The 21,263-nt window shown below is 42.4% G+C and overlaps 1 protein-coding gene across 1 annotated transcript in view; it reads left to right on the forward strand.

Moving 5' to 3' along the window:
- dntt (deoxynucleotidyltransferase, terminal) overlaps nucleotides 1-8,525 on the forward strand; it is a 27,428-nt gene extending 18,903 nt beyond the window's left edge. Inside the window, exon 11 of the mRNA XM_085921705.1 lies at nucleotides 8,306-8,525. Coding sequence (XP_085777831.1) covers nucleotides 8,306-8,392 — 87 coding nt within the window. The 3' untranslated portion in view covers nucleotides 8,393-8,525. The remainder of the gene's footprint in view (nucleotides 1-8,305) is intronic.
- The last annotated feature ends 12,738 nt before the right edge of the window (nucleotides 8,526-21,263 follow it).

Consider the following 21,263-nt stretch of genomic DNA (forward strand, 5'->3'; position numbering starts at 1 on the left):
ATGGTTAGAAGTTGCATAGTTTGAAAAAAAAAAAACCCACAGTCACAAAGATAGTTAGATACACACGACATCTCACCTACTGCATGCTCACAATTTTTTTCCCAAGAATAAACGAGAATGACAAAGTTGAATCAGCTTTGTTTTGAACCTGCATGGCCTATAAATACAGGAGCATAAACATCATCCCACACAAGTGTGTTCTTTTTCTTTGCCACTTTCTATTACGGGCAAATTGGGGTTGATTCTCATTAACATATGCAATAACAAACCTTAAAATTGTCCTGCTTGTTGCCCAAATTTCAAGCCATCAATCATGGAAATTGCAGAAAACGGAACACGATAATAAGGCATGCACCCAATTCTATTTGGTGACCTCATTATAGTGAAGCGCTAGAGGGATAGTTTATTCCTCCCTTGCCACACATGGGTGCAAACAACATCTTGCATTTAATTAGGTACAAAAAGTCATCATCATTCTATTTTTGCAGCGTACAATGTGGAAAGGCATGTTTTATGGATTCATTGGAGTGAAACCCAACTGTTGGCTCAGTTGATTTCTGCTCAGTTTATTGATGGCCATAAATTGAAGTAAGGATGCAGATTAAAGTCAAACTCTCTCTCAATCAATTTCAACTGGCCCGAGCGATCGCAATGTTTTTTTACATATTATGATGAATGCACCGTACAAATGTGATGAAATGAAATTGTTCTTACACATATTCACGGGTAACAATGCAAAAATTGCAGCAAAAAAAGTCATCATCGCAAATGGCTTGTTATTAAGTCTGAGATACTTGCCATCCAATCATAGAGTCATAAAAACATGATCCCCCGGCAGGCAAATTGCAAAAGGTTTGCGCCGAGCACAGCTAGATGAAGATGAATTGTGGGATTTAAACTATCTCAGCGCGACAGGATGCCTCCATCCCCTTTCCCAGCGAAAGCATTCCAGCCTCCACCTGTGCTTCCAAGATAAGAATGGGGAATTATGTACAAATTACATTCATTTGGATTTGTAAATAGGATTAGGAACATTTCAAATATTGCAGCCTTGGAATGTGCGATGACAAAGTCAAAACAAGCCGGGAGCACATTTAGCAGCTCTTATAATTGGTGGCAGAATACTCAAGTGAGAAACTCATGCGGATGACACAAGTGCTAGTGTCAAAGAGTCGGACATTTTTCAGGCATCTGACGCACCGAATATTTGACCACGCTTCATATGGACTTTCATTGCACATAGAGGTGGTAGAAACAATGAAGGCAATTTAATGGGGATGATTAGAGAATGTGAACGCTGCATAAATGGACATATGTAAGATTGGTGAGAGCAGCAGAGCGGAGGCTGGTCGATCCCAAAGAATACATGTCCAGTCTTTTGGTCTTCCATTGCTAAGTTTTCTTTTTTGGCTACTCAATGAGGATTTGGATTGTTAGGATCCACACGCAAAACCTCACTGGTTGAAGTGAGTCAAATATCATTGATCCTTCTCAATCAACTGATTTTGATGGACTGGTTCAATAGCCCTTGTTAGAGCCTTGTGAGAAACATTCGACACATGTCAGCCATTGATCACAGTGTTGAATAAAATATACTTGAATGAGTTTTTGAAAAAGTGACTTCAGGTTCTCACTTCATTTCTACATGCTGCGTCCCGATTCTCAAACTGTGATTGTTGCTAGGCGACAACATGCAGGGTTGGCCGGACTCTCATTTTATCAGCACGTTTGTCAGCACCTGACCTTCATAGACCACAGGTCCCTAAATCGCTCTGTGTTTCAAATGTGCTTGTCAGACTGGCAACATGCATTAAAGGTCACTTGCTATAAAATGCAAACAAACTATGACTAAATCACAGTGGCAGTTAAGTCTTCAAGAAAAACTCCAGCTGAATGTCTTTTAATACATTCGGTGACGAGGAAGAAAAGCGAAGAAACACTTTTTAAGAGGACGATTCCTCCATTCGGCCAAACTCTTATCCATCCACAAACAAGAAAAAGGATGGACATTTAGTTTCTACGAAGGCAGTAAAAATAGAAATAAATTGCAGGCTATTATAGCGACAAGTTGCAGTCTTCCCATCTGAACGTACGCCATGGGATGAAAGGTGCAAATTAGAATGACGGCGGTGAAGCGGCATCGCAGGATGAGTCTGAGTCACATTTCTCTCTCTTAAAAGAGGCTAAACCAAAAGGTTTCAGGACCGCCTGATGCCTTTCATTGACACCGAGCTGGCGGTGGCGCAGAGACGCCCGCTTCCACTCTGGGCTCCTGTTTCAGGTTGGCCCATGCATGATTTATTTAGAGGAACACTCGAATGAACAATCGCTGGCCTGGTTCAGGCTGATCTTGTGGTCAGCGTGCAGCCTTTGTGTGATTTGACTCTACATTAGCAGGAAAGTGAGCAGACGCTATGTCTTGCTCAGAGGTGTGCTGACCTCAGACATGCTGTAACCTCACACTGTGACCTTAAAGCTCATGTTGTGAGGAATATGACCGAAAAAACGTTTTTGGGCAAGGTTACATTGATGCATCTGACGGTTACGACATATACTTAGAATGATTTTCCCAAAACACCATCACATGTTATTTATAAAAACAAAAACAAATCTATTGCACTCTTGAGCAATTTTTTTCCATGATTAATCATTTGAAATGAATGGGCTTGAAAACTTGACTTCTACTGACACGCTGGCCACATCCGTGATTGTTTCAAAAGAGGTCACTTCTCTGCTCGTTTTTAAAATGAATCCTGAAAAAAATCTCTTCCACAAAAACCTATTCCTGAGGGACTCTTACTCTAAATTGTTGAAACGATCGGATTTGTTTTCTCTTTGACAAAAAAAAACATAATTCTTAATATGGTAGAAGACAATTTGCTGACCTTCCTCCCTTTTATTCAGCTGGCGTTATTATCATGACAGCATCCAGAGATCACTAAGAAGGGAATGAGCTTACTTAAATGCCCTGATAGTTGGCTTTGGGTCCCCCCCCCCCCCCCCACACACACACTTGCAATTCACAGCCTGAATTCTTTTAACCTCCACATAGAGAATAGCCTTAATGGTCTTGAAAGCGCTTGCTTCCTGCTCAACAAAGCAGTTAATTATTCATGAGACTTGGTGCAAGAGAGAAAGTTAATTTTCTGCTATCATTAGTGGGGAGGGAGCTTGTTCTGTGTGGCTCCAAATGAAGGAGAGAGAAAATATACAATGCAAGCTCACTTGTCAATCTTCCAGCACTTTCATTATTAGCTGCAAAAAGAACAGCTTACCTGTCATAGGTGATTAATCAACACATTTAAGGCAATAGAATCAACATTTGCACATGTTTATCGTATACTCACAGAAAATAGCAGACTCGAATAACCTGAGCAAATCTTTTGGAAAAATCGACTTTTTGGTAGTAGAGGTTTCGGGTTTGATTGTCCGCTACGTTCATTTTCCACGAATCACATCAGCACGGGTAAGGCTAGAGTGTCATGTGACCAGACATGATTTGGATCGGGCAAAAGTGTGTCGGAGGAGACAAACGTCGAAAACAGGCAGAACAGCGGTACTCGCGGACCAGAATTGACATTTAAAAAAAAATATCGATTATGTTGTCGCAACACAGAAGATGAAATCGGATTGAAGAGAAAAACAAAAATACTGAAATGTGTCATCTGAAAATAGTTTTTGGTGGTTTTCCACAAACATTGAAATATGACTTTGGCAACTATGCTGTGCGGCTGACGATATGCTCATTCAATTCAGAATGCTAATAATGCATCACAAACTTCCAATGTTTCGTTCCAGTATTCATGGGACTGAAAACACAATTTGTTTTGGTTTTTTTCTATTGCTGGCCATTCATTACATTGGGGCAGCCAAACCCTCCAAACAATTTTCATTTGCAAATGTTTGCTCCTCCACAGGCGCAGAGAGCAATAAGATTAGCATATTTGGAGTTGGGACCTCCATGTTACTGATGAGGAATTCCTTATTTACTGGACCTTTGCCTATTTTACAGGCTGATTAGGAAGCCAGGGAAGGTTGGATAATGACAACAGCACTAAAGCCAATATAGCTGTTTTATACGCAGCTCTGTTTTACGTCTAATTGCTGGCGCGATTAGTGAGTTGCATGCGCCCTTGCGGGTTCTATCTCTGGGGTGTGACCCGAGCTCCTGCCGAATGAAAGACGGATGTGCAGCTGATGATTGTCCAAGGAGGGCACACGTGTTCTCGACATCTCACCTTGTCTGACAGCGTGAGAGTCTTTTTTCACCTTGACATTTGCTCTTTTCACAATGCTAAAATCATTTCTTTGTCGCAGTAAAGGGAAAGTTTGAGGTTGAATGATCATTGCTTTCTAGGAAGCATCATCACCAAAAATCACCATGCAAAGTAAGCATGTTCACTGTGATACTTCAGCTTTGAACTCTTTTACCACCACCACCACCACCACCACCACCACCACCACCACCACCACGTTGTGCACTCAACCTTGAAACAATGTTCCCCAGTTTCCTGTCACTGTAATTTAGCTGCACTAGTGTGATTCCTCACTTGAAGCACTGAGACACATCTGATCCAAAAAAGAAAGACTAATGGAGTTGAAAAACATCTCGCTAGAGCTGCCAAGCATTAACACATTTTCGTCTGGAGAAAACGTCAGGTCCTTGGCGGTGTTCTTCTTCTCAGACCCAAAATTGGCCTGAAAATGTGGACTAGTGTTTAAAAAGCTGCACCTTTTAACAGCATGCAGGCGTTCAGTGGAAATCAGGTCACTGTTTGATTTTATCATTCACCATACGCCCTGGCCTGTAGTTTGTCCCAAATTGCAGAAAGCAATTGTGTTCTGTTTTGCCACAGCCCTCATTTGTGCACTGACATGGTCAGTCCCGACACATTCTAAGGTCGAAAAATGATATTGCGCACCGCTGTCACAAAAAGTGGATACACATGGATAATTATATGTTATTTTATAATCATTTGTTCCGTCGGCCTCCAAATGACTGGCACGGATAGATGAGCAAACATGCACATTGTTATGAATGAATGATTCTGGGCCACTTAAGTGACATTTTCAAATTTCTCTCGTCACATCTCAAGAGCTCTCACGGCAACCTCGGCAAATTCATTATTTACTGGACCTTTGCCTATTTGACAGGCTAATTGCTACGCACGTGCTCCTTTTGCTTTCCAGATGTGGACGAGATGCACGTACACTACTTTGAAAGAAAGCGACATCATTTTCGCCCAATTTCCTGTCAATTTGTTTTGATTCTTGTATATCGACACGATATGGAATTGATACGCCTATGACTAAAATTCCCCTCCGTCTCTTTCGGTGGAGTCTGTCCGGGATGGGGCAGGCGGCCGTGTCCATCCACCTCATCCATCAAGCTATGGGCCGGACGGCACGCGGAGGGTGACGGCTTACAGAGAAGAGGCAGATGTTTGTCGTATGTGTTCACAGCCACGAGGGAAGTCATTATGGAGAGGACAGAGAAACATGTCGTTGATTAGCAGCTTATTAAGTCAAGGACATTGACTCACAATAACGTACTGCTTTCATTTGGGCCAGGAATGTTGATGGGTTACAGCAAGGACTGTGCATGCAGTCCCCTACAAAAGTATTGGAACAGAAAGGCAGATTTCTTACTGACTGGTGACCAATAACGTGACTTGTCGTATGTCTCATCATACAAAAATGAAATGGTCCAGCAAATTGTAGATTCAATTTGCAACCTCTTCCACAGTTGGGAATTTGTGCTAGAACCTAAATGATGGGTTTATTGATCATCTTTTTTGACAAAACAAGGCACAAGCATATGCAAGTGGTGGTGTGGAATGTAGTCCTGATCGAAATTAGACCTGACCTTGATGGAGGTCTTTGCTTGGCTGAGTGCCATTCTAGCCCAAAGGTAACTCAATCTATATCACCTCAGTCTCAAAAAATAACAGCTGCTCTGTGTTTTGAACTCCACCAACAAAAATAACAGGTTTTGTTTTTGCATTATTAAGGCTTGTCTTTCTGTTTATGCCCAATGTGTGAGTTATAATATTCATGAACACACCATAAATCAAAACAAAGTACGTGAGGATTTGGGGAATGTAAGAAGGTGAACAGAGCACCAAAGAAAGGATTGAAGTCCTGAATGGCTGAATGGTAATGTTGAAAATCTCATCTGTGTTTGCCCCTATAGTGGGATGCCCTCAATTGTCCCGTCTTCTCTCTGAACAATAGGCCCCTGCCATGTATTGTAGTAGAAGTGGATTTACTGCAAATCACATCAGCCATGTCAAGCACTTTTCTTCCACTCCTCCGTATAGCTTCAGTTTCCTATTGCCGCACCGTCAATGACAAGGATATGATTTGAGTTAAGTTGTCAAATGGGCCTAATGTTATGAGCCAGGCAAAAATTGAATGTGCCTCGAGATGATTTCACTCTTCTATAAATGTTCCACGCCACGGTAGTTTGTTTTTCTGAAAACAAACGATGATAGTATAAAAAAGAAAAAGAAGAAAACAAAGCACGTAAACAGCAAATATTAACAAGCCATAAAGTGGTTTGAAGAGGCAACCCATTTAAGATCATGAATTTCTATTTTTCTCAACTTCTACCAAGTCTGACAGGACTGGAAATGTGGAAATTCAGATGACTATAGAAGTTTCAGCCTTTGAAATCAGCTGATACATTTTTCATCAATGCAGTCACACCTTCAGACATCACACGCAATCTTCCCAAGCACCCATCCTGCCTGAATGTCTGATCTTGATTAAGGATGAACTATAAAATAACAGCGCTTTCCAGCTTCTGCTCTGAAAGGCTAGGTCTAGTTATGTACTCCCACCTTTTTGCCTCGTGGCCAGCCTGTCCTTTGCATTATCTTTAACAAGCTTAGAAGGGTGGACTTGCATTTCTCTCTTGGCTGACAACTTGTTGTTCCCAGTTACTGTATGCCTGGCTTCTGCTGACAGCTTTGCTTGCCGTTCTTTGGCTTTTTCTCCCATCCTTTTTGCACATGTCAGGTCCAGTTTAGCACTTGAAGGCAGGATGTGTCAAAATCACAGCTCATTCTCTGGCCCAGGCAGTCCCGCTCCCAAGGTGAGTCAGAGCTCGTCAGCACTCTTATGGAGACATAACCCCTCATCACACAGCAGCTGTTAATAACCTAGTCGTGTTTTGTCAGGGAAAGTGCTCATCTCATCTGCGCTAGCACGTGCGGGGAAGCAGCGAGGAAGGTGCCAACCAGCTAAAGGGTCTAAATGGGACATGTTCTTGTGACAAGCTGGGACACACAAAATGCACAGCAAAACAAAGTCAATCAATACTGTTGAGACTGATATTTACAGCTATTGTCATGAATAACATGATGGACGGGGGCAAGTCATCTCACTTTTATCCTGGTGAACAAAAAAGGGCCATCCTAAACTCGAGGAAAAATGCTGCCAAATGCAGCAAGAGCCCTACACTTGAATCACATACATCCTGCTGACAAACAACCAAATCCATTGATTCGGACCACACTGAGTTCTGATGCGGTCCTGCAAAACCAGCCCGCTGCGTGATTCAATCCGGGCCAGCGGGACAGCTCTGAAAAGTGAAAAAATATGACAGTGACCCTCCAGCTATACGACGTGTTAGGAGAGCTATCATTTCCCGCTGCCTGTGACAATGTGAACGTGTAGAGGCCGAGTGCTGAATCCTTGTGATTGGATGAAGAAGCCAAGGGAGAGCGGATAGCTAACTTTGTTGTCATGATTGCTGCCGACATTCAAATTAGGACCACACAGATACCACGAGGCGTGCTATCTGAACAATCAATGAAATGTATCAAATAACGAGGTGGGGGAACATATAACGTCCATCCACTTTAGGAAGGACTTATTCTCACGAGGGAGCCTATCCCTGGCTGGCTGGCTGGCTGGCTGGCTGGCTGGCTGGCTTGGGGCAGTGAACTAACTGGCTGCCAGCCAATGGCAGGGCACACGTAGACCAACAGCCGTTCGCATCTGGGGACATTTCAAAGTGTTCAATTAACCTCCCGTACTCGTTTTTAGAACGTGGGGCGGAAAATAGAGTAGCGTGAGAAGAAGCCCTACAGGCACGGAGGGAACATGCAATCTTCCCGAAGCCTGGGTTCAAATCCTGGACCCTTGTACTGTAAGCCACACATAAAAAGTAGCATCAGTATTAAATATTGCTAAATACAGAAGATGAACTATTTCATTGTGGACCCGGCTCCCTTTCTGCGTACGTCTTTGACAAATTCCTGTGCATGAATGACTTTTTAATTGTTTGTCTCCTCGGTAGGGAGAGTTCCTGACAGCGAGGAGCGAAGAGGACATATTCGCTCATCTGGGTCTTGAGTACGTCGAGCCTTGGCAGAGAAATGCATAGGCATTCACTTCTTCTTGGATTTGTCAAAGCCGCCCATTCGTCTGCTGCAAAAAGTCTTACTTTTGATTTTCGTACAGTTGTTTACCGCCGATCCCTTTTTTTGTTGTTGTTTTTTGCTTTTGCTTGATTGATGATGTAGCTCATTCACTGTTATCAGGAAGTGAATAAACACACCCCTTCATTCACCGTTTGCTTGTCTCCAAGTGTTGTAATGACATGCAATACAAAGACGATCGCTTGCCTTTGAGGGAGACTGAAAGAAGCGCAGGGGGAGGGAAAAGGAGAAAGCCGAGTTGGGGGAGACAGGAAACAATGAAAAAGAGTGGCGAGGGCTTGTCGAGAAAAATGTCGCAATCACTCTCTCGGCAGGAAAGTGCTCAGCGTGAAGCAGAAGAAGGTCTTGTGGGAATTGAGTGGCGGGTAATGAGCTTCAGATCAAGAGCCTTCCGTGTCGCCGTTCCATTTAGCCTCTGTTTCAGTCCAGGTCCAATGCGGATCAATTGAGCTGCCATCCGAAATTCTTTAGCCAATGAAACCTCTCAATCACACAGCAGACTCAAATGAGTGGCATATGTGAACTGATGCGGATATTTGAAAGGCAACACTGTGCTCATTTTGAAATTCACAATCTGTGAGGTGCCTCTAGCTGTGTGACAAGTTCAATAGTAGCTTGGGTTTTCCCTTGATTTTCTTCAATAGCGCTACGTTTACTGTTAGTTTGGAGTCGGAATATTTTGGAAGGAATTCATTCCATTAGCAATCACTGTCCAAACGTCAATTCGTCCTTGCCTTTTCTATTTCCAAGTTTCCAATTGTAAAAGCACATACCTTTTGTTTCTTCATGAGTCCATTTTCTACTGCCTTTGGCTTTTCAAAGCCTGGCATGCATGCACGCACGCACGCACGCACACATGCACAAGCTTGACTTTTTCCACCCAATTTTCACGTCTGAGAACAAAGATGATTGGTATGTGACAACATGATAAATTGGATGCAGTCATTTCCATGTAAGTCATTTGCCGATGTTGTGATTCAGTTATTTCTATGCGTGAAATCATATTCAATTTTCAGTGTTTACTCAGCCACCCACGACGCAGCAAAGACCCCTGGACGTGTCCAAATGCGTTCTGTTTGCCGCTGCATTCAGGTGTGTATTTGAAACTTGGACCCGCTCTCTCAGTCTTTATCCTGTGATATTTCACCTGACCTTTTGATAAGCATGTACAATTTGTTATGCGGCAGTGTCAAATGACATATGGCCGTCCCGCATCTATGCAGTCTGCGTGTCAGCGCAGATATCACATGATTGAGCGAGAGAGCTGAGGATGATATGTTGACAGTTTGCATTGATGGAAACTGCTCAATGATTAATGCTCTGTTCTTTGAGAAGGACACATGCACTGCACCCAGGGGAACATGCATCAAACGGCCGTCCCACCTGCAACCAACCCCAGCATTCCATAAAATAAAATACGATTGAATGTTACTTTCTATACGTTGAGGGAAAAAGTCAAATGAAATATGAATCCCCATTGAACACAGAATGATCAGAATCACGATGGCAAAAAGAATGAACGCTAATTTACCGACGATGTCCGACGATTGAATGCCCAAATTGAACAGCCACCTTCTAACATAGAATGTCATCTTCAAAGGCCAACTAAAGCTGAGCCTAAATGAATTGCCAACAAGCAGCTAGAAAAAAAGGAAGTTCCAACCATGATGGATGGATTGTCATTTGGTGGATGAATGATCCACCCAACTTTGCCCCTTAATGTTAACCATAATGAGACACAATCTACTTGCTGCAAGCACAAGTAGGGTGCTATGATTAAATTTGGAGGTGATTGAACACTTTCTTCACTTCATGTAAAACCATAACGAGTTTGATTTACATGACAGCGGCTGTGTATGGATGTGGTGAGCAGTGCGGGGACCAAATATTGATATTGTGATCATGTTCTGTTAAAAAACAGCAGTGATACACCAGCATCAAATATTCATGTTGAATGCAAATGTGTAATGATGAACAGACCCAGAAATCAGTTGGTTTTTTTCATACATCCTCCCAAACAGACATTATCGAGATATAAAATACATTGCAATATGATTTGACTTCACTCTCAACAAGGCAGAGGCATATCTGAGCAGAACTCCTGCAACAAAGTTTCTCTTGTTTTCTTCAAGAAGACAGTGATTTATTGGTTGGGGTTTCAGCGCATATGTTGGGACCACTCAAAGCCAACAGAGAAGGTGACAGAATAAGGACACGGCGGCGCATCCTTTCCCGTCACAAAGCCACTTGAGCCAGAGTGAAGCAAGCCAAAGCAATGTGCCGTGACCAGCTCCCAGACAGCACAACAAAGTGATTGCAAGACAGCTACGTACCAAAACGTGCCCACAGGCTACTATTGCATAGTCAGATAGAAAATCATCTTTAACCTACAGTGGCATCACGTAAGTAATGACATGCCTCATATTTTTTTGTGAATGTATCATAGAATATTTCAGCATCGTCACATGAAAAAAAAAAACCCCCAACATCTGTTCATATCATTTAGAATATTTCACACACAACACACAAATGGCATTTTTTGTGACAAAAACGAAATCATTTTCAAAACCTGTTCTGCTGCCATTCATTCAGACGATCTCTACCCTCTAATAATAATAAGGGTTAGGGGAAGAAGTCATTTGAGAACCTGAATGTTAAGATATAGGTACAGTGTTAAGACCACTTATGTTGAAAGACGATTGTAAAGTCTCTGAAATGACTTGAGTATGTGTATTTATATATTGGTAGTAAGGCATGGAACAAAATAAAAACCCTCAAAATGCCACTAAGCAGTTGAGATGATCTGGTATGATGGTTTTTTTTCCCATGCCAAGTCATTGTTACACTTGATAATTGCTTCTGTTTAATAGATGGGGAAGTGTTTTCACTGGGGAAATTTCAATGCATCTTTAATTGTCCATCTTGCTCAAAATGAGTTCCTGTCCTAATTTATTTGGCTTAATTTATCAACAAGCTCACTTGAGAGCCTGAACCTGCATTGATTTGTGCCTATGCAGTGATTTTAGCAGCAGCGCTTCTTATGGTTGGACAGGATGTTGCTTCCTGCTGTTACGATGGTCTATGTTTCAAGCATTGCATTACACGCCAATTTGAAAAAGACGTGCTGAGAAAGCTACAAACAAACAAACAAACAAAGAGAAAATCAAGTCAAGGTCTGTCTCCTGCAACATCCTGGGCACTCGCTCGGTCTAATGAGCCTGCTACTTTGACCAAGCTGCAGTATCGTAATCACTGGAGGATTTCAAAATATGGATTTCTTTTTCAAAGATGCTGCTCTTTAGCCATCAGTGTTGTAAAATAACAAGACAACTGAGAAGATTGAAAATGACTACATGTAAACGGTGTCACTCAATGCCTCGCAACTCTCAGATGGCCGGCCGGCCGGCCGGCCACAATCTTGATGTGTTAATGTCTTTGTAAATTGTTGAGGACAATTGATGGCATGCTTTCTAAACAAAGGCTGGATCTCAGAAGCTTCTGAGCCTGGCCCACAAGTTATTCTCACAGCAATTGATCAAACATCTCCACTGTCTTAAATTCACATTGAAGAGCAGGCATACTTGGGGTGAGTTGGCTCATTGATCGATCGATTTCATCACTCACGCTTTGGATCATTTGCTATTGTTTGTTTGCTTTTGTGAGGTTTTCAAAGGGGGGTGCTTGAAAGGCGCTTGACGTGACCCGCTGACTTTGAAGTAGTGGACGCCGCCGGGTTCTGGCTTGACTACTTTAATCAATGCCAGCATGTTTTTTTAGCATTTTGTTTTTATGTAGTATGATGTTAATGCCATTGTGCAGTAGGTACGTATACAACAACCAATGAGACGGTGCCCGGGATTTCACACAAAGCTTGCCAAAATGGGAAAAGAGGAAAAAAAAACATTGTCATTCAAAGTAATGTGATATTTTGCGGTGCGGCTGTTTTATGGTGTTTTCTACAATAACAAGGTTTCTTCTCCAGGGGCCCAAGGGTCTCTCTCTCTCTCTGTGTCTTTAGGTTGTGTGGATGCCGAGGTCGACAATGCATTGTACTTTATGGCCCTTGTCTTGAGGTCTGCGGGCTACACTCAGACAGCTGGAGGTAATTCACTTTGCTCCATTTTACTGGCTATCCACAGCTCATGGGATGATAATAGCTGTGCCAAACCTTAAATCATGTCTTCAAGAGCATTTAGGTGTTTTCTCACAGGTGTGCTATGATTATGTGCATCGTATGTGAGCTAGAGTAAAAAGGGCCTGATTATCCGAGTGGATTTGCGCCACGTATCATCCATCTTCTGCTTGAGGCTCGCTGTACGTAAAATGGCATGAAAATGATCCATGGTCCTATATGGTCCGGGCTACGCTGATATTGAGATACTCTATTAGTTGACCATTTTCTGTCACTGGCTCATTGGGCAAATTCCTTTACCGGCCCAGCTCGTGCACGGGGTGAGGCTTATTCCGCGGGAACCCGGCTAATCATTTAATGAGGACATTTGTTTTCGTCTCTCGCCCCCTTGTCGCCTTCCCTGCTCCAAAACAGAAGCTGTCGACGTGGGCTACGTATGAGGGTTCGCTGCGGCACATAAATAACAAAGCAAGCGTACGCCATAGCATTTGGCCCCGCTGATGACACACTCCGAGATGATCTCATTCTTTATATTCCTCTCATAGTATTCCCCTGCTACCATTCGAGTGAGAAAGTCGATGTGCCCGGAACTAGTCAAAGACTTCTTCATTCAGGACGCATTAAAGCAAAGGTGAGAGCGAGAGCACTGTATGGGTGGAGGCCCCACACCGTTGATTGCTTGACTAACTCCTTTTTGCTTTTTCCATCATTATTCATACAATTGACTACTTTGTGATTGTAATCTTACTCCCAGATCGTACTTCATCTGGCTGTCGATTCTCCGAGCGAAAAATGGTGCGTTACTGAAAATGACTCACTTATCGATAGCAAAAAGGGGGGATATTACTCACTGAAGCCTTTTTAAGTAACAACCTTGCTCTTCTTTCCAAGCCCAAGCGCAGTGAGAATTTGGCTGTATTTGGCGGGGGTAAAGCCGACATAATACATTGTTATTGATCACGTGTGAAGACGGCGGGGCTAAACAGTCAATAGCAAATGAAAGTGAATCTTCCTTTTTTATGAGAACATCCTGCTGAGAAAAGCTGCCTAACCTTGTAATGTGTGCTCTCTGCCAGCGGAACAGACAGCGTTATCTTTAAGGGTGCAAACTTCTGAATGCATTTCAGAAATGTTGCTTTCAGTAAGCTGTTCTTATCGCTTTTTGCAGACCAGAGCAGGTGAGTACTGGAAGAATAGTCAATTAACATACCATCAGATTTTATGGATGAATAATGTACATTTAGTGCATTTAAATGTACGCAGAGTTTTTGCATGTGGCAGGTGTAGCACCGACCGTCATGTAACGGTAGCAGTGAAGATAAGTAACGTCTACATCTCTGGATCTCATCAGATATTGTCACATTTATTTAATCCCATTTATTTCAGCCATTTCATGGTGAATTAACTGGTCAAGAATTGATTTCAGATTGATTTAATTAACTGGAGATTCAGCGCTTCAATCTCATCATCTCTATTGTTGTGTCAAGCGTGGCAGAAAAGAATAAGATTGAAATAAGTGGCAAATGATAGACAAGTGTCTTCATAGAATGGCTCATGACAATCAGTCAGTAAGAGAGCTCCCAAGTTGAGTGGTTGTGAATGAAAAATGGAGATTCATGCTCGGACTGGGTATCAGGACAAAAAATAAGCCAACAGCGCAAATGACCAACAGTCTGCACAGTACACTGCAGATGGGGGGGAAAAAAAAGTGCAAACGTTATCCAACATAAACGACTTGCTTTTCTTGTTTCTGTAATTGCTAATAAGCCAGTATTTAGAAGTTGTTGAACTGAAATGATGCCCAGGATTGTAAAAAGAGGCTTCGCTGTGGTGAAGTGGATGCAAAAGGCAGATGGACTCCCAAATGGAGTGGCCATTGCGGCTGAGCCCAGATGGAATTTCCCATTACATTTTACATTTAGGACTGGCTTTCTCACGAGCGCCACCTGTCTTCGTAACATATCGACACATCGCACATTATTAAAGGTGTGGTTGAATTCCTTTGGAGCGGCATCGATAAAATGATCCATGATTGATGCCTGACGATACAATGGAAAAGTCTAGAAGCTTATTCAAAAAGATTGACTCATCTTAAAAGAAAAACAGACATAATACAAAGGAAAATACATTGCCATTCAATTGTGGGCAAATCGAAACGGATCATTTGGGTAAATGAGCTCATCCCTGCAGCACGAGCTGGCTCTAATATCTTTTTACCCAATCTCCACATTCTACCTAATGTAGCGTGCAAAAGGCTCATCCAAAAACGGCATAAGTCCAATTATGGTTTCATCCTTTGCAATTCCACCTTATGTCTACCTGAACACTTAACAACTTAACAAGCATTTAAGGCATTTTCCGCTTACTTAGCCTGAGTGAAACATTTGCCGACTGGCAGAATTGACATATAGGTATATCATTTTTCCAATTCCAATTTGGCCACAAGCATAGAGAGTGTTAACCAGTGATGCTTTTATAACAGGCAGACTTTCTCTCTGGCTGTAAAGACTCAAGAACCTTTGTACATTAAAGAGAATTTAAAAAAAAAAGGACATTATGGAAAAGCTGACAAAGCTTTCACATATCATTGGAGCTCGCCATCCAGATGGCATCATTTATCGTCATCTAACCTTGCTGTTCTCACTGGTCGGAGCTGTAAATAATCAGTCAAAGCGTTGCATTGAAGTACGCCCGTACCCTCCTTCTCAGTTAATTCGGAATTTGAAGTGTTTACCGATACATTTCTTTCCAAGCCATTGCAAAAAAGACATGAAACGAAAGCGTCATGATCATGAGAGAAAAGCCAGCGCTACTCCTCATATGCTAGCTTTCGGTTTGAAGATGTTGAGATTGAGAATTTTGAGCCGTATCATGCTTTCTCTACTTTGGATTGAGTGACATTTGAATATGTCATTTTGCTGCCGGAAGTAGTCAACCTTTTATCCTACATGTCTTACTTTTGGCAAATGTATTCATTGCGAATGCTTAAAATGCCATTTGCTATTAAAGCTGCTTCATTTCAAAGTGGATTACGTGTGCAATGGTGCAAGATGAACTCATGACGTATTCCACAAATACGATCTTTTAGGCCAGAATTCCCCCGGTCCTCGTCACAAGCCTCAGAAAGTGAAAATCGTAACAAACCGAAGCCATCGACGGTTGTGTTTCTCAATTATAGCACTGTACGTCGGTGATGTTCTTTTTTGGATGGGGCGTGACTCCAACATTTGCAATTTGGCATCGTCAAAGAACTATTTGGGAGATTGCTTTGGGCTGCAGATGGTTGAAGCTGATAAAAGCTCCAAACAGGTGGGTGAGCGTGTCTCCTAATTAATATCCTCATTGTTCCTACTTGGTCAAGCATGCATCAGTAATCTGAGCAGCAAAAATCACGCTCCCTCTGATTGTATTCCCATTCACCAAAGCACTGCTAGCATTTTGAATAACTCTGATGTTCTCTCTATGCTCGATGGAGATGAAATTGCCTGTGGTTATGGTCTATTGTGGAGTTAGAGCTAATTGGGTATCTTTTGAAAAATTGTTTATTTAATGCATCAATTATACCTTCCCTTCCGCTCTTTGACTTTATCCGGACGCAGTAACTCCAGTGTGATTATTCCCACGCAGAGGGAATATAAATTATAATCCAAAGTCACGACACCGACCAAGAGCGCTTACAGAATTTGAATTTTTGTAGCTGAGGTCGAATACAAAAAAAACCCAAAAAACTTTTTGATTAAAGCTTATCTTTTGCACAAGATAATGAGATAGCGATAACGAGTGATGTACTGTGAATAGTGGAAGCACCTTTATTCCAGAACTAAACCCAGGTACACGCTTGGAAGAAAATTAGTACTCTTTGCTTTTGATTGACCATGAGGAAAATCACCACATGAAAATGTTGGTGTCTCAGGTATTGATCATTCCCTCAAAGGTCAAGGTACAATTTCTGATGATACCATTGACACTGTCACGTCAACTAACAGAGGCAGATCATTTTCCGGACAAAATATCAACTAGTCGCCCTCCGGACCTGCAGAGGGCAGAGAAAAACAGCCACATCACAATTGACCAAACTTCCCATCAGATGCCAGGGAGGGACAGACGGACGGCCATATTGCCTACAAACCACAAGGGAAAGCTAAGAAGAAAAATCCAGAGACTCCTCAGTTCTCGGTCACAGGCAACTGGTCGGAAATGGACTTGGATGCTATAGTTGTGAGTTTGGTTCATGTTTAGTTTGGTTGAAATATTTGGTTTCAGCTACAAGCTGTTTTTCTGAACTTTGAGTGGCTGACTCAATCCGAAATATTCACATAGGCAACGTGGATGCTTACGTTTAAACACTCAGGGGTGACCTTGGTGTTACAATTTTGAATGTATGAACAATTCATAGCAAGTCATTTCTGCTTCCATTGCCTCTGGTTGAATTTGGTGAATTTCTGTACTACCCATGAATCCTAATCAACTTAACAACACTGAACAACCTATCGTTTATTTCAGACCAGACAAAGCTTTCTAAATGATATTCTCCACCTGGACCTTTTATCCATGTGCTAATTGGATGCCTGGAATTTTCTCTTCAACTCTACATGAAAATGAATTCACTTGCAGTCCTAACGTGTCATTCAGTTGACTTTATGATGTGTCTGAAATGACAAGGCAGATCTTTTTTTTTTTGCTGGGTCCTGTGAAAGGGGAGAGGACGCCGGCCAGCCGGCCCGCCCGGTTCCATTTACTTCACTGTTGCTAAGCTATGAATGAAGGTTAAGGACTCTGTTCGGCATGCTTGGCTGAATATGAAATGGACTAGTTAAAAATGTACATTTAGCTCTCAGGAAGTTTGTGCTTGAATGTGTCACTCAATTTTCCATATTGATTATTTGACAAACTCCTTTTCAAATTCCTGCGGTATAAAAGAGGAAAATGCTGCTTTAACTTGAATTCTGAACCCACGATGCAGTATTGCAAGTGTGCTTTTGTTTGGTGAGCTGATATTTGGATGATTTGAAGTGCACATTCACACCGTTGTGCCTACTGCAATGCTTGAATATGAGGTGACTTATTTTTAGTACGGCCTGACAGGCAGCCACATTGATGGGGGGTAAAAGGTTGAACTAGAAGCACAGAAAACAGTGAATCATCTGCACTACATCTATAAAAACAATGTTTAGATTTGACAAAAGAAGTTCTTGCAGTAGGTAATTCCATTTTTAAAATGTGCTTATAGTTGATCAACAGCATCCAGAGGAGGCGCTGTGAAGAATCAGTGATTGGATTATTTCTCCATTGCATCAGTGCTTCTTATGGTCCAAATAATGCAAAAAGAAATATTTCCATGATGCCATTATTAAAGCCATCGATCACCTTGCCGTGATTGTGTGCGCACGTAGTAAACGTTGGTATTTCGTCAGGATTCCTAAAGGTTGCAAAGTGTTGCAAACTGGTTTTCTTGTTGCAAAGACATTTTTAACCGAGCGATGATGGCGACAGAGTGAGAGAGAGTCTTTCTCGATGGCTGCTGAACCACAGAGAGGGAGTAAGATACCTATGCGCTCTGATTGCCTCAAACATTATATATAGATAGATATGTCACCAAAACAAGCCATGCGCTCACCTTACCTTTCTTTGCCACTGGGACCTTAATGCATTCAGTCGCTGATGCTGAAAATCTGATCAAGAACACAGTCATAAGCAAGGTTGTTCTTGCAACTTCAAAATGTGAATGAAGCAATTCCATGGCACTTTGTATCACGTGCTTATGCTTGACTTTGATTTGCCGCCATGTCCATATTTGATGGTGATGGGAGCACATCTAATAAATACAATATTTATGAATCTATCAGTATTCATCACGCAGATGACAATTAATCGAAGAACCATCTCACTTTAAATTAGCTGCAAATGAAAGTGATTTAAATGAATCCCTCATGATTGACTCACAGACAAAATGCACATCAACGGTCTTTCCTCCCGGGTGAAACGCGGGGCTCTCGAATCCAGCCCGGGTTAACAAAGCCGGTTGATAACCAGCGTCCTAGAACCGCTTAGCTTGATTTTGTTTTCGGGCTTTGTCGATCCAGATCATGCAAAGAAAGCCCGGCCGGCTGTGTTGAGCTTCCTTCGATGGGCTTCCAGCAGCCGGAATAATGAAGACTTTGCAGGCATGTAATAACATAGCCTTTGCTCTGTATATGTGCTTTTGCATTATGAGATTTGTGCAGCTGTGCTAAATTACAGGCTCAAGGGTGCATAAATGGGTGATGAATGTCCGATTCCATTTGCAGAAGTCTGTGCTTTCCCGTAATCATAGCTTGAATTGAATCCACTGTTCAGCCATTAACGTGGTTATTTGTCAAGCCTTAAAAGCTAATAAATATGCAAACACGTATTCACCACATATCCCGAAAACAGGCCTTTACAAATCACCAAATATTTGCTGGCATGATTGTGGATTATTTCAACAAACACAGGTACATGAATCATTGCCCGTCAATATAGCTGGAAATTGAAATCAAATCCAATAAACGAATACATCATTGAAAGTGGAAAACACAACTTTTTCAGTCTACAGTGTCGAAGAGGGCAGAGCCAAGTTTGGAAGCACCTAGTTCGTAAGCTCTACTTGCCGTAGCTAAGCAGCAGTCTGTTCCTCCTGCAGAATCTCATCTATTCCATATTATTAGGCCCTTCTGAATGAATGTCAGCAAATTGAGCATTTGCAGATGCCAATCAATCGCTGTAAATATTTGACAAAGAGTGTGAGAAAGCGCTTCTTTGCTCCATCAGATGGGTAAAGATGGTCAGTGAAAAAGTATTGCATCCCCAAAAAGTTCAGGCTGCGGATAATAGCGTCGGAAGCTGACAAACAGGAATTTCCATTTGTGCAGTGTCTTCGAACAAGTCTCCCTGCAGCAGTTAACTCACGGCACGAGGCAGAGCTAGTCAATTCCCACGTGGTGTCTGCTCTCCCAGCCTTTTGTAGCACACGCAGAGGGGCAGGCATCATTGACGGATAAAGAACCGAGCCGCTGATTCTGGAAGGAAGCGGCGTGTGACTTATGGTACATGCGTACCTTAGGGAGGATCCGCTACAAACATATTAGGTTCCCTCCGCTAACAAGACATCAGTCCTCGGTGTGCTTTCGGATCTGTACGAGCTGACGCAAGCTGCCCGGGGATTCGGAAACTATGCTCGGCTTTATCTGCTTAATGAAAATTTCATCATCAGGAGTGTTTCACTTTTCAGGCTGGGATGGGACAAAGCTGAACAGTGTGTCTATTATGTTAACTAGATATCACCCCATAGGTCGGCCTATGTTGTTTGAATGTCCTGAAATAGATAGGAAATGAGCGTACCGGCGTTGACTGTGAATTTGTCATTCTTTCCTAACATACCGAATTGTATTTTAAAAATGGAAGGGTATTCAAATACAGCATATGCATTCTTAAGACAGAGTCAACGTCAAAAAGGTCATTTGGAGCATTTGGAAGTCGTCACTGCGCATGCAAATTGAGTGTTTTTTCCCTTACTGATTGGTTCTTACCACCCAATGCCAGGTCCTGGAGGTCTAATTTTAGTTTCCAGCCCTCAGCATGCCCTACAAACCCCGTCCGTTTCTAAGGCATCAGCCATGATCCCTGACTCCCTCGCTCGCTCTGTCCGACGGACCGAGCGAGCTGCTGAAATATAAATGCACCCTTCACTTTGCCCTCTATTTGGCTTCCCTTATGTCTTTTAGCCGTGGAGCTGCTGCAATATGTTCAGGCAGCATATCATCAGCATTGTTGATCGGGTTATTGGACACACGCTGACCCTTCATTGGAGGCTCCAAGGTTGGTCCAAGAGTCTGCATGAGCAGTGTGGTTGCTCAATTGTTTGTCATGTTCGACCTTGGGTCTCTCACTGAAGTAGGACAGCCTTGAAATTGTTGTTTTCTTTCGCCAGCATGTTATGTATTATATTGCTGCATTACATGTTTTCTTTTCTTGGCGTACCACACAGTTTACTTTGCAACGCGGTGCAGTCGATATTGTACGTTATGAACACAACTGGCGACTAATATTGCTCTTGGCGTAATCCAAACCACGCTGGAACCCAATGGGACTTATTGCCAGTGTCAAATTCTTTTCTATTGAAATCTTTTTAGCAAGATATTTGGCTTGGAAATAAGCATTCTGGCCATTTTCAAGCCAGTTTTGTTGGTCAGAAATAGCCCATTTTGAATTTGGGTGATTGTGAGGCCCCGCGGTGACACCACGGTTGTACAAATATTTAACATGATTTGAAAAATTCCGAATATGCAAATGCATGTTCTTAATTCATGTGCTAATTAAAGCAATTAATCAAATCGCCCAATGGTATGAATGGACAATATTTGTCAATACGTGTGACAGAGTGGAGTCCATGCACACTCCGCCTATTGAGCTTTAATAGGGTTGAAAATCACCCAGGAGCCTACATGACAACATGCAATTTCGAAAATGGATGGATAATTGATGTCAGGATTGTGGTTGATCGTCCAGGTACCACCCATAAGTGAGGAGAGCACCTTGACCTGATCACCTAACAGTACTCGGCCCCTCCCACCCCCTCTCTCTCTCTCTCTCTCTCTCTCTCTCTCTCTCTCTCTCTCTCTCTCGCTCTCTCTCTCGCTCTCTCTCGTTCCACGCGTGTCAGTGCT

The sequence above is a fragment of the Syngnathus leptorhynchus genome, chromosome 10, assembly GCF_054491065.1.
Source record: "Syngnathus leptorhynchus isolate UIUO chromosome 10, UIUO_Slep, whole genome shotgun sequence".
NCBI lineage: Eukaryota > Metazoa > Chordata > Actinopteri > Syngnathiformes > Syngnathidae > Syngnathus > Syngnathus leptorhynchus.